The 17,070-nt window shown below is 40.5% G+C and overlaps 1 protein-coding gene across 1 annotated transcript; it reads right to left on the reverse strand.

Moving 5' to 3' along the window:
* Positions 1 to 703: 703 nt before the first annotated feature.
* Positions 704 to 16,648, reverse strand: nek10 (NIMA-related kinase 10; the record flags this gene model as incomplete). The annotated part of the gene is made up of 35 exons (XM_079503735.1): positions 704 to 763; positions 1,790 to 1,842; positions 2,159 to 2,264; positions 2,632 to 2,742; positions 3,264 to 3,364; positions 3,728 to 3,765; positions 4,085 to 4,133; positions 4,420 to 4,512; positions 4,630 to 4,711; positions 5,413 to 5,626; positions 6,496 to 6,566; positions 7,035 to 7,164; positions 7,385 to 7,460; positions 7,549 to 7,651; positions 7,805 to 7,926; positions 8,053 to 8,098; positions 8,217 to 8,354; positions 8,580 to 8,708; positions 8,854 to 8,956; positions 9,045 to 9,109; positions 9,200 to 9,271; positions 9,584 to 9,645; positions 9,957 to 10,096; positions 11,107 to 11,331; positions 11,659 to 11,745; positions 12,226 to 12,305; positions 12,584 to 12,651; positions 12,756 to 12,834; positions 12,947 to 12,988; positions 13,356 to 13,440; positions 14,173 to 14,268; positions 14,370 to 14,497; positions 14,598 to 14,655; positions 15,110 to 15,128; positions 16,630 to 16,648. 35 exons carry the CDS (start codon positions 16,646 to 16,648, stop codon positions 704 to 706), a joined length of 3,150 nt encoding a protein of 1,049 aa, XP_079359861.1.
* Between the last annotated feature and the right edge of the window lie 422 nt (positions 16,649 to 17,070).

The raw sequence follows: 17,070 nt of genomic DNA on the forward strand, positions 1-17,070 counted from the left end.
CCATGTTGATGCCTTAGATATTAATTCATATTGGATAAACAACAGGTGAAATAATGCGTGAAATAAATGAATGACATATCTATACTATAGATATATAGATTTTATAGCTTTTAAAGCACAAAATATCGGCGTGCGCGTGTTAGTAATATTTGGAAGATCTCTACTTGGCTAGCTCAGAGAAATCTGCCAAAACACACATAAACCTCACACAAACAGGGCAGCACACTGAAACACCACAAAGGAAAGAATGTATATAGATGTACATAAAGGTGTGTGTGTGTGTGTGTGTGTGTGTGTGTGTGTGTGTGTGTGTGTGTGTGTGTGTGTGTGTGTGTGTGTGTGTGTGTGTGTGTTCAAAGAGTTCAATATATGCATGAACATTTGTGAATGGTTGCATAGCTTGAGAATATGAAGGAGTGTGGTGACAAACACACAGGCGGGACAGGTCACTTCTTTATCCCAGAGCCATGGCAACTCTTTTCCTGGTCATTCCTAACAAAACAAAAAAAAAATCAGGTTATGATGAATATTGGAAACTTCATGGAAATCATTTATCTGTTTTATTTATGGCTTTAATTTGCATTTAAACTGAAGCTTTTCTTAATAAATAAGAAGTACAGTTTAATAATAAAACAATGCTCTAAATGTGGATTTGGGGCATGTAAGAATAGAAATAATGCACATGGACAAGAACATTCCCAGTTCACCTGGTGTATGTAGCTTTATAGTACTCATTCTCTTCCAGCACCTCATCTATGATTCCCTAAAATTGGAGACGTGTGAGTGAAAATAATTATTTAACAACACAATTTTAACATCCACTCTAGCTTTTGTGTGCACCCCAGACAGCTTTTAAGTTGCTTGATTCAATATTTAGATATCTTATTTTCTTTTTTAAGGTTTTTACTCATTTTTATCCCACGATTTTGCAACCCATTTTTTCAGCCAGTGTCAATTATCTAATGTAATCCTGGGCGCTACACTTCCTCTGCCAACCTGGGGAGGGCAGCGGACTGACGTCATGCTTCCTTCTATGCATGAGGAGTCCAAGCTGCTTCTTTTCACCTGAAACCGGGGAGTTTCCCCGGCCGGACATAACTCGTGGAAGGAACACGTTATTCCGACCAGTTCCTTTCCCCTCCATCAGGCGCCCCGGCTAGCCAGGGGGAGGTAGTTTAGAGATCAGGATTACTGCATGTTTTTTTGTGAGGGTACCTACCCTAGGAGACACGGGGAGAACATGCAAACGCCACACAGAAAGGCCTTTCGCCAACCTCGCCTCAGGGCACTGATGACACGGAGGAGAGAACACACCCACAGCGTCCCCAGTGGGAATCGAACCCAGGGCCTTCTAGCTGTGAGGCGACAGCACTAAGATATCATTTTATCAGACATGTCCTATTCCTATATAAGCCCATTGAACTTCAAACATCATTAGTCTAATGTAAAACACATTCTTGGTTCTGGTGATTGATATTGTCCATAATACTATACTGACCGCAATACTGTGATATTGTCCTCACAAATTAAAAGGACAATATCAATCATTATCAATATCAAAATGACATGTGTATAAAGTTAACATGAAGTTCAATGGGCTTATATAGGGGGGCATGTCTGATCAAATATATAATTATATTGAATGAAGCAATGTAAAAACTGTCCTGGTGCACAAAAAGGATAAAGTAGATGTTAAAATAACACCAGAAGTGTGACCCTTTATTTATTAAATCTAAATAGGCTTGCTTTATAATGTATACCGTATGGACCATGTCCATGAGGGACTCACCTGTAGCTGCTCGAAGGTGATGCCATCCTTAAGATTCCCAACATCTGTAACATCTGTGTGAAGAACAAACACTTTTAATAGGACTGCAACAGTTAATTTGAACTAATCAATGTAATTGATTATTATTTACGCACGTACGTACGTACGCAGGCACGCACGCACGCACGCACGCACGCACGCACGCACGCACGCACGCACGCACGCACGCACGCACGCACGCACGCACGCACACACACACACACACACAAACAAATGTTCTTTTCCATCATTCTAACAATGCTAAGATGATAATCGATTGTAATTTTACATTGATACCTTGTTGCAATCCAAAGTGTGTAGTTAATAGTTATAGCTTGGTAACAACTCTACCTGGACTGTCAACAGTGTGGTGGTCACCAGTGAATGAGTGGATCAGAGGCCACCAGTCTGAGCAGCCTGAGCCTAACTCCACCAGCTCTGCAGAGCCCTGGACAAGCTGCCAGAAAAAGGAGATGAGACCCAAGCCAACTCAAGCACAGCTAAGCATTGAAAAGTGGGGAAACAGCACCAGCAAATGCTCATACATCTTGGCTGAAGTAGTACATATCACATCATATGTGATGTGATACTGTATGTATGTACACATCACATGTGATATACATATCACATATTTAATATAGGCCTACATATCACAAACGTATCGTGAATATAGATATGGGCAGGTGTTTTTGCAAGATCTGTTTACGTTTGTAGAAATCGATGGAATGTTTGGAAACATTGTCGGAAGAGAAAGAATATAGCTTCTCAGATGTCAATATTGTCTTTTCTCACCATGGAAATTGAGAATTGTCTACTATACAGACCTTGCTGATCTCCACTTTCAAATTGAAGGGACTGCTTCCATAGTGGAACAATGACTTTTTGAATCTTTCGATCACCCGTCGTTTGATGTTGTGATGAGGAGCTGGAGGGAGCTAGAAATGAAAGAAATATGATGAAGGTATGGGCAAACTGATTTGGTATAACACATCGGTTCTGTCTAGCAAAAAGACTATACATTACAGGACATTACAAGAGGATGTTTTCAGATAAATGACCAAGCATTTTGGAAATGTTTTGATAGTTATGAATCCTAACGCTGAATACACCTCTATGTCAGACTTGAAACCATGTTTATATCACTATCATCACGATAGTAACATGCCTGCTGTATAGTACCCTAATTTTTTGCACACATTTTCCGCCTTTCTCATCATGTATCTGAAGGAACTTTGGTTACTGGCTGGGCACTGCAAAACTGCTATAGATATGAGGATGAACAGAGCTGTATAGACTTGACAATAATGAAACTTGGACTTGGAAGAAACAAGTAACAAGAATCAGGACTTGGCTTAGACCGAAAGACTACTCTCTACTTCAAGTAAAAACCTGAGAAGTTGCTCACATTTCTCTAACATCAGGAACTTTTTAAAATGAATCCTATAAGGACTGTCACCTGAGTAATGTATAGGATTTTATGCAGTTGGACCAAGAGTCGCTGAATGGGGTCTTCAATCTGACGAAGCATCTTGTGTGAAACACAGATTCCTGCTGACACTGGGAAACCAGTCAAATCTAATTAGAAAACTGCATAGTTTCATAATTGAGTGACTAAACAGTTTCACAATCAGTTTATAGCCTTAACTGTTTTAAATGTTTAAATGATAGCACTGTTATTACTAATGTAGATAGCAATAGTGTATACTCATATAGTTTTATTGTACAGATATTCTACTGTTAGTCGGATGGCCTTAGCTTGCTTATGATACTTGATCACTATTTCTATGCATTTGATGTATTACCATGTGTTGTTCTTTCTTACTGTAAATCGCTCTGGATTAAGAGTGTCTGCTAAATGCCTAAATTGTAAATTGTGTGTAACATTTTTGTGTTTCTATTCATCTTATGTTCAGAGTGTACCTGGTCTAGGTTTACTGTTGGGAGCAGCATAATCACCCCTGAGAAAAAAGGCAAAATCTAGTTAGTATATTTGGTTATAAGTTATAACATTGGTTATAAGCAGCAGAAAACGTAATGGTGTGGCCTGGATGGCTGGCGTAGCCGTACGGGCACCTAGGCTGGTAATCATGACGACCTTTGCTGTGTCACCCCCCCCATCTCTCTCCCCATTTCCTGTCAGACTAATGTGTACCTCAAAACAAAAAAAACAAAACAAAAACGTAATGGTGGCAGCAAATGTTCACATTTTTGCCATATTTGTTCCAAACTTCAAGTGCATGGTTAAGGGGGGCTTTATAAAAATGTAAAAATACTTACTCAGTTAGACTTTGATCCAGTGTAACAGATGCACAGGTTTTTGCTGATCCTTTGAACAAACACATAATTAATCATTTAAGACCTATATCCCTTGTTATAGGCCTATGACAAATAGTGAAAATAGACATCTACAAGACATCTACAAGCTCACAACATCTTGCATCGATTGTTAATTGTAACTTTGCCCAAATATACCTGTATATGCCAGGGTTAATGGTTATATTGAAGAAGGCAGACAAACACCATCTCTTTGGAAACACTCAAAATGCTATATTTAGATCTTTCAGTAAACATTAATAACGTTTAAAGGCGTGTGGTATTCACAAATGACTCACTGTCATGTTTCCTCAAAGAAGTAGCAGCATTATCTTTGATATTAGATGAGCCAGTATCGTCATCCGATGCATCATCTAGTAGAAAACATGAACCTGTAATCATTTTCCATGAAAATGTTTCACAACCCATGTGTTTGAGACACTGGTGCTTGTTGAGACCTGATATATACACAGTACAGTGTGTGGCAGATTCACCTTGACTTAGCTCACTGTGGATGGAGCTGCAGGCTGAAGATGGGAGCGGTGGCAGGGGTTCAGTCTGCATTGTGGACTTGTCTTGGTCTTGGAGAACCTCCAGTCAAAATAGATTTGGTTCAGTGTGTAAATTAAAAATTAAGTGTGTGTAGGTCAAATTAAAACGGCAATCCATAATGTTTTTGTGTGTGAATAAAACATGGCCAATCTGTAATGTAGGCTATGTTAATACAATATAACGGCAATGATTGGTATTTGGTCTCCCTGCTCTTCTACTGAGATTTAGATCCAGTCAAGTAGGAGTACGACTGGTTGACAATTAATTGCCTGAAAGTCCAAATTCAGTTTCTACCCTGAACATGATTAGTGGCAGCGGTGGCCGAACGGATTGCGGAGCGGTCTTGATACCGGAAGGTCGCCAGTTCGAATCAGCGGTCCGACACGTTAAAATTACCACCGCTGAAGTGCCCTTGAGCAAGGCATTGAACCACTACCATGAAATGTTCTATGAGCAGGGCCTGGCTGGAAACAAGTTATTGAGCTTAGCCCAGATACCCTGGGTAAATATAGTAACTTTGCTTTTTGCTTTGCTTTGCAGGCATGCTCTATTAGCTCAGTGGTAAAACAAATTCTGCATTCACTCATGTGAGGGACCCAGGTTTTAATCCCAGGTAGGATATTATAGTTACGGATTACAGTTTAATTGAGGCTTAGTTGTATTGGCTTCACCTTAACAATAAAGACATCATGCAGCAGGCATACACAATTCAATATTAAACCTCTGGAACAAAGTATTACCTCAGACACGCTTGAATCCCCTGAGACGAAGCTGGCCCCATATTTATGCCTCTCCAGGAAGTACTTCTGCGCTCTCTTCCTGTCTCTCTCCGCTCTTTTCTCCAGTGCATGATGGGAAGTGTAGAGGCCATCCATCAACCTCATCATGATGTCAGCCATCCTGGAGCTCACCGCCACAATGTCTGGCCGCAAGTCTGCATCTGGATTCAAGCACCTGAGAGGATATCCCATAAAACACAGAGAATGACAGAGACCCAGCAAACCAACATGCTTCTTTGATGCTGCAAATTGAAAACAATGACCCTGTTTTAAATGTTGGCTTTACTACTACAATGGCAAAAATAACCTGTGTTACAATGGATCAAATGTTATTATTTAGTCCCTAGCTTGTGTTAATACGTGTTAATTGAACCAATGAAAATCATTGGTTCAATATTTATAAAACCTGCAGAGACAGCATTAATGATTTTCATTGTTGTGTTACACTTGCATGTACATTGGACATTGCTCTCTGCCCTTATGTTCTCTATGTATGTAACTGTATTTTATTTCTATTTTTTGTCCTGTGTTATGTCAAATGTGTATACGTGTTGCATACAAGGCCGCTGGGTCGCAAAACGAATTTCAGTGCGAACTGACAATAAAGTAATATACTGTATCATATCATATCATGTGACTGCAAAAGATTGGTGCCATTTGTTTAAAAAAGCTTTATACCCTAACATGTATAACTACACAATGTAACATAGCTCTGTTTACACAATGCTGTACCCCCTCCAACTGTATATACTTTCCCCATTTTCAACTGTTTTATTGATTGTGTGTGTGTGTGTGTGTGTGTGTGTGTGTGTGTGTGTGTGTGTGTGTGTGTGTGTGCGTGCGTGCGTGCGTGCGTGCGTGCGTGCGTGCGTGCGTGCGTGCGTGCGTGCGTGCGTGTGAAAGGAAATTAGTGCATTTTATGTGAAAATAGTGCTCACCAAGGCTTTACAGAGCCAGTGGAAAGTCTTTTGAAATGGCGTGCATACTGTAAAAGTCAATAAGTCAGCGCAAGTCTAGTCTGAATTGACAGTGCAACGGTCTCACCATTGAATCATATCTGTGACTCTATCTGAGAATGTTCCTTCTGCAACTGGTTCATAAACAGCCTCCACGATCTGTACAAAAGAAGCAGTCACTAATTATGCAGATAAACATCTGACAATAGGAATTCAAAGTGTTTGTGTGTGTGTGTGTGTGTGTGTGTGTGTGTGTGTGTGTCGTGTGTGTGTATGTGTGTGTGTGTGTGTGTGTGTGTGTGTGTGCGTGCGTGCGTGCGTGCGTGCGTGCGTGCGTGCGTGCGTGCGTGCGTGCGTGCGTGCGTGCGTGCGTGCGTGCGTGCATGCGTGCGTGCGTGCGTGCGTGCGTGCGTGCGTGCGTGCGTGCGTGCGTGCGTGCGTGCGTGCGTGTGCATAAATGAACAGTGTTCATTTAACTCTGAGAGTGTACAAATGTCCATTCGGTCACTATACACTTTTCTTTTAGTACACTGTCTTTGGTTGCACACTCGCAGTGTTAAATGGATAAATGATGTCTGTGGATTCTACTGTGTGTGCAAGAGTGCATGTGTTTGTGCGTTACAGAACCTTGGTAGCAAGGGACAACATGTTGTTACTGTAGAATGGGGGCTGTAATGTCGCCATCTGGTAGAGGATACATCCTGCAGCCCAAATGTCAGCCTTCTCTCCATACGGCTCACTCTTCACCACCTCTGGACTAACACACACACATGTAATGTTATGTGAGTGTGTGTGTGTGTGTGTGTGCGTGCGTGCGTGCGTGCGTGCGTGCGTGCGTGCGTGCGTGCGTGCGTGCACGTGTGCGTGTAAACATGCAAACTCATAGATGCCCACACACATTTGTACAATTATGAGTATGTATATGTTCACATAAATATATAAAAGTTTAAATTTGTATTTATTGTTGTCAATCTCACCAGGAGTAAAGGATGGTGCCAACCACAGATGTCAGCTTGCTGTTCTCCTGTTTCTGCTTGGCAAGCCCAAAGTCAGCTGGAAATGCATGAAAGGCACGGGTTACACAATCTAATTTGAGTAGGACAAGGAGAGGAAAAAAAGAAGTGAATAACACTCGACTCACTGATGGTGACTTTGTCTTTCTCTCCCAGCATGACGTTGTTGGGGGTGAGATCACGGTGGACAATCCTCTTCTCCTTGTGCAGGTACCTCAAGGCCAGACACATCTGAGAAGGTTTAGAGAGACATTGTACTATGAACAAGGGCTTTGGCTGGATTACATTAAACCAAGCATTAAACCAAGCATCAAGCAACACACTGCACCCTTGAAAGACTGGACAAAAAGTAGACTGTACTGTATATATTAAAAACATTATTACCTGTATAAATATGTTCCAAATTCTCTCTTCTGTGAATGTTTGCTGTTTCTCTTTTAAAGAGCTGAAATGGTCAGCCAGTGTCACTCCTTCAATCAGTTCCATAACAATGTACAACCTATCACCTAAAGAAAAGACAGTTTTGTCAAGACAACAGAGTGTATGTTCTATTCCAGACAAGAATCACCTACAATAAGTGTGTTACCCATGTTGCAATAGTAATGATAAAGCTAATAGCGACAAATAAATACCTTCCACAAATGTCCTGTAATACTTTACAATATTTGGATGTGTCATCTGAAGAAAGAAAACAAAGCATGAATCTGAGTTATTAAATTAGAAAAAGAGGAAGAAGAAACAACAACAACAACAACAACAACAACAACAACTATAGAACATAGGTATGCATATGCACCTGTTCTTTGACAATGGTGAGCTCAGAGACTATCTTCTCCACATTGTTGTCTCTTGACTTCTTGTCTTTGCCAAAGGCAGGGTTGTGGAGGTTCACCTCCTTAAGAGCTAAGAGGTTTTGGCCACTCTGCTTATGAACCTGTCAGGATCACCAACAGTAGTACAAGAATAGAAAAAAACATGTAAATTATATGTGTACAAATTAAAGGAAAGAACTAGTTGGGAGAATCCTTGACATCATCATGACATAAAGAATAATAACTGGCAAGAAATGGTGTGTGAGGGGGTTCCTTGAGGGCTGTTCCAGGATCTAAACCAACATTAATGACTGCGGCTGATATAACTTAGAAAAATTGCAGTGTACCTTGAAAACGCTTCCAAAAGCACCAGTGCCCAAGTGGTCCAGTATGGAGTAGCCATTGATAACCCTGAGAGGAGGACGGTTTTGGTCTACAGTCTCAATGTTGTCTCTCAAACTGTCTAGCTCTTCCTCCTGCAGTATTACACACATACAGTACATAGTGTACCCTCAGTCCTTTTGTATGATAGTGATATCATAGGATATAAATGGTGTTCCAGTCAAGTACCATAGCAGCTAAAGCAGCAATGGGAGTTGTTTTAAAAAATGGTTTTCTTACACTGTACAGTGAGACTTTATTTTGCAGCACTTCATAGGCAGCGAGGTCTCGCACATAATGTCCAACATCAATAAACAACTCGAACAGGTCCGTGGGAAAGAGCCTGCAATGGAAAACAGAAGATTCCAGGACAAAATTGGAGTGCATTTATAGCACATTAACTCTGAGAGCCAGTAAATTTATAATGGCACCTTTTAAACAGATGTCTGTTTCTTTCCACACTGAAGAGAAATCGAAGGGTCCGGAATGCATAGCACTGGTACCAGAAAAGAACAAATATCTCTGTTACTTTGGTTCTGTAGATAAATTGTTATATGGAAAATAATACATATGCACTACACTTTACCTGTAAAGATGTTGCTTTTGCTCCTTGGCAATAGGGTAGAATCAATTTTGCAACTATATGGATTCCATTCTCCTGTAAAACATGTTGATTCATCACAGAAAAGTCATCGCAAATGTCATGTATAAATCATTCACATATTTTTATTTCTTTTTAGATTTTTTGGTGGGGCTTTAATGCCTTTATTAATAGGACAGTAGACTGACAGGAAATGGGGAGAGAGATGGGGAGTGACACGCAGCAAAGGTCGTCGGGATCGGGATTCGAACCCGTGACACGCTGTCAGGCTGGCATTGCAGCCAAGGTGCCCGGCCCACCATGCCGACGGCCTGGGCCACATCACATCTATCCTCAAGCCTGTGTGCAGCTGTGGAGAGGATTCCTCACCTGCACCACGTGGTGAGCAGCAGTGTCATCCAGTACAAGCTCAGTCAGAGCCGTGCAGCATGCTGTATTTTCAGAATTCATATGTTATTCTTTTCAACCAATGTGTGCAAAATGTAACCGTATAGTAGTCTAATACCCTTCACTATACTTTACTGGCCAACACGATCTTTGGAATACAATAGGACCTCAAATGATGGTTGATTACCTGCCATATTGGCTGGTTAATAAGCCACATCAACCAGCTGCTGACTTTTGGGTCATTTTCCATTCTGTGCATTAGTGGTAAGCAGTAGAACACTGCAGAACCTTTAGCATAACGCTAGTCAAGACCATTTAGTTTTATGTACAATACTTAATAAGTATAGTACTGTACCTGACTTCATGGCCATGGTGTTGTCCATGTTCTCCTGAGGACTGAGCTCATCTCTGATGTGCTCTTTCTGGATGCGACCTGCTGCATTGGCACTAGCAAGGGTCTCAATGGAGGAGCGGTCACTGACATACTGCCTGTCACTGGAACAGTTCACAGAGAACTTCCATGTAGATAAAGTGTCACATGACAATGACATAACAATTATATTTCCTGATGCCAGTGATGCTTTATATTTGGTTGCACACCACATTGTGCACTAAAAATAACAGCTCCATCTCAGAGCTCTTGTGTGTTAGATAGGTTAAGTTTGGTGCATGACACCAGTGTCCAGCGTGCAACTAAATATAAATCAAGCTTCTGGATACTGTCTGGGAAAACCTTTAGATGTAGCTAGCAACTTGGAATAACTAATTATCCCAAGGCCGAAGGCAAGGGTTGAGATTATTTTTTCGCCCCTGTCTGACTTTCTGGGGATAATCTACTAAACCGCTAGACCGATCAGTGCCAAATTGCATCCTGTACATCCTGCCAATAGGCCAAAGAAGTATGCATTTGTCTTCACATATACATTTTGTACAGAAAGTGTTAAAATTATGTTTTTATGTGGCCACACCCACGTTCTCAGGTGGGTGGTAATCCACCTGAACTGAAAACGCACCCACAGCTGTATGATAAAGGGGAAGGTGTTAGGGGAGGGGATGATATTGTGATGTCACTATATCTGGTGTATTTCGATTGGGCCTTTTGACTCAAAGGCTTTCAGCTTTCAGGAAGAAACCAAAAATACACAGGGAAGACAATATTTCAATATTCTAACCACACCTAGGGGTCTAGCGTAATGTTAATTCCATAGCATTAGCCTGGCCTAGCCAGTGTTCTTTCTGGTCTAGAGGGGTGGGCGCGCTTGGAGCAACCGCTGGAGAATATTGGTTCACTGATCAGATTTCCTAACTTTATTTATTTATTCCGTGGGCTTCACTGGGCTATAAACATTTTTAGGGTCCCTGTGACGTCATGTATACTGTAGGTCAATACATCATCATCAGACATCAGGTACATAGCGCCTTTTTAAGGAAGTCTATGTGTTTATATATACGTGTTTGTCTGTCTGGGGCTAATCTCACAAACTGTCATTATTAAATATATCAACCTGTTGAGCAGTCGTAGCAGCTGCTGCACACCTCCCCATGTCCGTATCTCTGTCCTGGTGTCTGGTTCCTCAGACAGTTGGACCAGGACCCAGGCCACACTCCACAGCAGCTTCAGGTGCTGTCCATGTAGCAGGCTCAGTAGCACTGGAACGCCCTCCAACTCCCTCACCTGCTCTCGGACCTGACTCACCGGAGACAGGAGTCTCAACAGCTCTGCACTTACTCTGGGAAGGACATCATATTCATGTAACAGTGATGTGGTGGTTTAAGCCTAATGGTGAGACTCTAGAGACTCTGGCGACCAAGATGTCATAAATTTGGTCAAAGCAACAGCAAGCTGGTGTGTCTTTTAGGCAGGACAAAGAACCATCAGTAAAATAATGTAAACTAAATGCCTGTAGAGGTATGAATAGCCATTACAGTGTTTGCTTGATCATGTTGTTGAGGTATGATAAAAGAGATAAGAATGTTATGGATATGGTAACAACAAGTCATATAAATATACATTCATTGTATTTCTCTGGAATGTCAATGTACAATTGATTACTGACCTTTTTGATAACAAGTCATATTCTTGTAGTATTACAAGCAGGTTTTCCACTATTGGCAGCTCTCCAATCCTCTCCTTGTATTGTGAGCTATAAGAAACACATGGTTTGCCATTGATCAATGCATACATGCAACTGATACACAACCAAATTAGTACAGGGGCCAATACTGATATTTTCACAAATTGGTACCACCTAAAGTGGCCGTACATTTTTGGTATCCTTGTGTTCCTACATGTCTCTAGTTTATATTTTGGTATGATAACCCTTCCAATTCAGTAGCTTAATGCCAGTTATCACTCTTTAAACAAACCTACCCCCATATGAAACTGTGATGTTTGTATATCCTTTATATGACTTCTAGACAATACATTTTGGCAACTAGTGGTCTTATAAAGATTTGATCCTAAGGTAATTTTCTCAGTAGAATCCATTTCTGCTCAAGACTTCTTTGTATTGTGCATTATTGCATAATTAGATAATTTGCATATTTGAACATATTAGTGGAAATAATTGCACGATCAATCAAATTCAAGTTGAATATGTTCAACTTTAATTTAGCATATATACCTTTCAGCCAGTGTGGTGAGTGCCAGGAGAGCTCCCAGCAAGACACTGCTATCTTTTGTTGATAGGAGCTTCACCAGTGTCTTTGACAAGAAAGAAAAAACATGGTGTTTTTCACTGGTGTAAACAGTACCACAATAATAATAATAATAATAATAATAATAATAATAATAATAATAATAATAATAATAATAATAATAATAATAATAATAATAATAATAATAATAATTTGTAGGCCATTTCATCAAGGAATATGGAAAACATTGGCCTACATCTTTGGGATGAGCACAGACCCCTCTGAATCCATGGTAAGAGTACAACTTTGCAGTGCAAAGGTTATTAAAAAGTTCTTGTTACTAACCCTATGAGCTCCACTCTCAATGACCCAGGCCCGTTGCTCTTCCATTGTAGACAGCTTCTGAAACATGCCTGTCAAATCATTTGTAAACCAAATAGTGATTAGTTGGTATATGGTAATAATAATAATATGGTGTTCAGTGCTTTATAACTGGTTATTATGGAGGTTTACTTACAGGTCATTGTGTCCAGCTTTTGCATGGCAAATGGCTGTTCCCCATATTCTAGATAGGTAGCAGTCACAGAATCCATGTACTAAACATATATAGAGGGGTGTAAAGCTAATTGAGAGTGGCAGATATAGGTCTAATAGAGAAAATGCAGCCTGTAAGCCTATACATTACACACATCTTAAATAAATATTTACCTTGGCAAGTAAATTGACTCCTTGCACCTCATGGAAATGTATCTGAAATGGGAAGATACCATGAATTTAGTATAACAATTACATTAGAATACTCAACAAGGAAATGGAAATTATTCATATATTTTTGAGGGGCGCCCTCCTATATTCAGCTATTAGTGTAGAATTCCGTCCTACACAAACATTAAATTCCCATTGACAATGAATGGAGAATTTTACGTCATAGTGTCTGAGCAAATCGGCTTAGTGTCTAATTTTGTTCTACGCAAACATTAAATTCCCATTGACAATGAATGGAGAGTTTTATGTCAGTGTCTGAGCAAATAGGTGTGTCTATATTACATCATGATGATGTACGATGACAAGAGCGCCCCTCACTTCACACAGGTGTGATTTTGAAATATACATTAACCTGGTAAAGGGGATCTCTGATCAACAATCGCAGGCAGATCAGCACTCTAAGGACATGCTCTGGTGGTGCATGGTAAATCCATTCACTGGAGAGGAAGGAAATAAGAGTCTATAACATGGTAATGAAAAGCATGAGCAGTGTAATTAAGCTTAATGTATAATCCTTGTTAGCTTGAAAATCAGTTATTGTATGCAAGTGACAACCATCGTGCAATGTAATTTGGCTGTGGCCGTCCCTTTGTATGAGTATTAGATGTTTGCTTTCCCATGCAGATTCAAATACAAGTTGTTGCTGTACATAAGATTAACCTATACCAGTTATTCTCAACCTTTTGAATTTCAAGGACCCACGAAGTGTGATATGCATTTGACCCCCATCTGAAAATCTTTTGTGCCAGGGACACAAAAGACATTTTGATGAATTGAACATGGTGGACCCTCTTGTAAACAAGTGTAATGCTTAATTGGGTCGTCCACTCACAGTTAACAGTCTTTGTATTGAGTTTGTGCTTGAAATGTACTGTAATTCTGCAAACTGTTAATAAATATTTCAATCAATCAATCAAAACACATACAAGATTTGGGGTGTTAATTTTTTTCAACATTCCAGTTTTCCACATTTTCAAATAGTTAATGTACTGTTTTATTGTATATGTATAGGGGTACATAGGGGTGCGTTTAAACAGATTTTGCTGCCATATTAACACATTTTGCTGGGGACCACCTGGAACCCCCTCAATGACCCCTGGGGTTCCCCATATCCCACTTTGAGAACCACATGGCTGAAATGCTGATAGTTATCCAAAATAACAACCTACCTGCACAGTCTGTTCTTGATCAATGAGGTGAGGAGGCCAGTAAAGAGTTTGTGCAGTGGGTGGCTGCTGAAATGTCTTTGGTTTCTGTATGCTGTACTGTAAGTGTGAATAAATAGTTATGAATATTTCTGGCAAGAGACTGACTTGTATAGTGTGTAGGATAGGATTCTTGTTGGAAGTTCATAGAAAACGCATACCTGAATTTGTCAAGTTCAGAAACTTCGTTGCCCGTGTTACTCTCAGTCTTACTCGTGCTGACATCATGGTGATGATGTGAACCGTGAGATTTGGCTTCACTGCCGCGTGGCTTGTGATGTGCTGCCAGCTGGGATGTAAGGAGAGAATAATAACAAACACAGAGTTGATGAAATAAGAGCTGTTTTGTAGCTTTGTGAGTTTCACCAGAAACACTTCTTTGACTATACCTTGCTGTGGTTCACTGCATGTCTGGGGGCAGGTTTTGCAAGCAAAGACAGAAGTCTCCTGAGATCATGTGAGGCCCTGTAAAATGTGCTTGTTAAAGGTCATTTCAGGTAAAGTAACGGCATAATATGAGATCTAATGAGACATTGTGGTTATAGCCTATTCAAAATAAGAATTCATGTTTGTAGCTATAGAACCTACTTGTTTTCAGTTCCTTTGGGTTTTAGGGACTTTTCTCCTCTCACTTTTCTAACCTGGCTGGACATTTTCAAAAGTCCCCTTTGCTTCCATGGGTGTCCTGTAAAGGTGTACACAATGGTATACAAATACATGACCATAACATATCTAGAGTAGGCCTACAAATCCCAAAGAAACAGGAACCCGAGGGTTAACTTATGCTATGTTATGTTTAGTTTTATAGGCCTATCGTGCGCCTATTGAAATGAGTTGGGATGTTTTTACAGGTGAGCTGCAGTTGAAAAGGTGAACGAAGACAATGACAAGCAAGTCTTACCCTTCCTTCAGCACAGCAACTAGAATAATCCAATCGTTGTTATTTCATTGAGTGTTATATCGTGGATCTCCTTGATCAAATTAAGTAAATAGTTTATTCTTGATACAGCAGACATCTTGGCGTCAACAAACAATTTAAATCGCTTTATTTTCAACCAATTCAATCAAGCGGTAGCCTGTGAGTTCTGGTTGCTATGGATACAACTGACGCTTTTTGCATTCCGTCACCAGACCAGATAATTTAGACATTGACCGACGTCTAGGCCTTTTCCATCTCCAAACACACTGTTAATCAATCAATATTAAGTTAATTAAGTTAATAAAATAAAATAAAAAACCGATGGCTGCCAAATCATGATGTATTATAGAGTAATCAATTGCATATGGCATGTGAACAATATTGTATCCGTACAATTACTATTTCTTTACCACAAACTAATGATGTGGTGTGGTAGGCTATGTAGAAAAAACGCGTCGCCCGTTTAACACAAACCATGCTCCGCTTTAAAACATTCTTTCTCATGAACCACTTTGGTGTAATAAGTTGCTGTCGCGATAACTCGCCCAGACTGAAAGAATGTACGGACTGTCGCGAGACGCCGTTGTTCTTCCTCGAGTGATTCACGAATAGACGTGCGCTTGTTTCGGGGCGTGCGTTCGGTTTCCACCGGCGACCTTACGTACATTTTACTGCGTAGACAAAGCAAGTAGCAAGAGAAGGGGAATGTCGGGTTGTGAATGATCGGTTTTGAGGCGGCAGGGAACGTCAACATTATGGGTGAGAGACTGCTCGGCTACTGTCACTAGATGTTGATAAAACCTTGCTGTTAAGTAGTAGTGATGCTAAATGTTTGTTTGCACCAGAATGCTGGCTTAGGGAGTTTGGCGTTGCATATTATTTAGCCACTACAGTTGTCCGAGCAACCAACGCCCAATCGTCCCCCACCACTTAGATGTGTTGCTAGCTAGCTAAATGGTAGCATAGCTGCTAACCTAACGGGAGTGTCATTTCCTGTCTTTAGCTAGCTTTTTGTTACACATTCTGTGTCCGTGGTACTTGCTGTTACACGCTTAAGTTACGCCGAAGCTGCTGTTATGTGTTCCAAATGTGTTCCCGGCTGAAGTTAACTTAATTTAGTATGTTGGATTAAACGGCCAAACATTATTGGTAACTTGGCTCAGCTTGGAGGCTAACGACATTCGCTAACGTAGCTACACCATGGTAGCTAAACGCAACGTTAGCGGGTGCAGTTACTTGGCTGATTCAAGTTTATTTTAGGTGAGACCGTGTGAATGAGATATAAACCAGGATTAAAAACGATCTGACTGGATCAGTGAGTGCAAAACGTCGGTTCAATGGCTAGAAGTTTAGACCAGGAATTTTCCTTTTATCTGTGTGTGTCCATCACTGCGTGCGTGATTGTGCGTGTGTGAGTTGTGCATTAAAATGAGAGAGTGCCTTATGATTTGGAAAAGATCAGAGGGTTAGATATTTCCATTGAATCTGTATTGTGCTCGTACCTGGGACAGTTTTGTCCATGTTTTGACTTTTTAAGTCACTGCCCCCTGATTGATCTCCACTGAGCACACTCAACCTGTCTTTCAAGAAAATGGTACGCTGTTGAGGAACTATTCATTATCATTATTGAACACAACATCCTCCACCTCTGTTTCAGTCTTAAACCTGTCACCACTTCCTCAGATGTGCTTTCAGGCCTAACCTCACTGAAACCAATGGTGTCATTTGCAAACTATATTCAGAACGTCCTCGCATAACATTCTTCTGCTCTGTTAACCCATTAAGACCTGAGGCCGATTCCCCAAATGTCTTCTATATCCTATCCTAACTTTTTCATGTCAATGACCACCCAAAATTATATTTATTTGGCACCCATCTCAAAATCATTTATTCTAGGGACCCCAGAAGCAAAGATTTAAGCTAAAAATGCTTGCTTTATATGC

The sequence above is a fragment of the Electrona antarctica genome (assembly GCF_951216825.1).
Source record: "Electrona antarctica genome assembly, chromosome: 6".
Classification (NCBI taxonomy): Eukaryota; Metazoa; Chordata; class Actinopteri; order Myctophiformes; family Myctophidae; genus Electrona; species Electrona antarctica.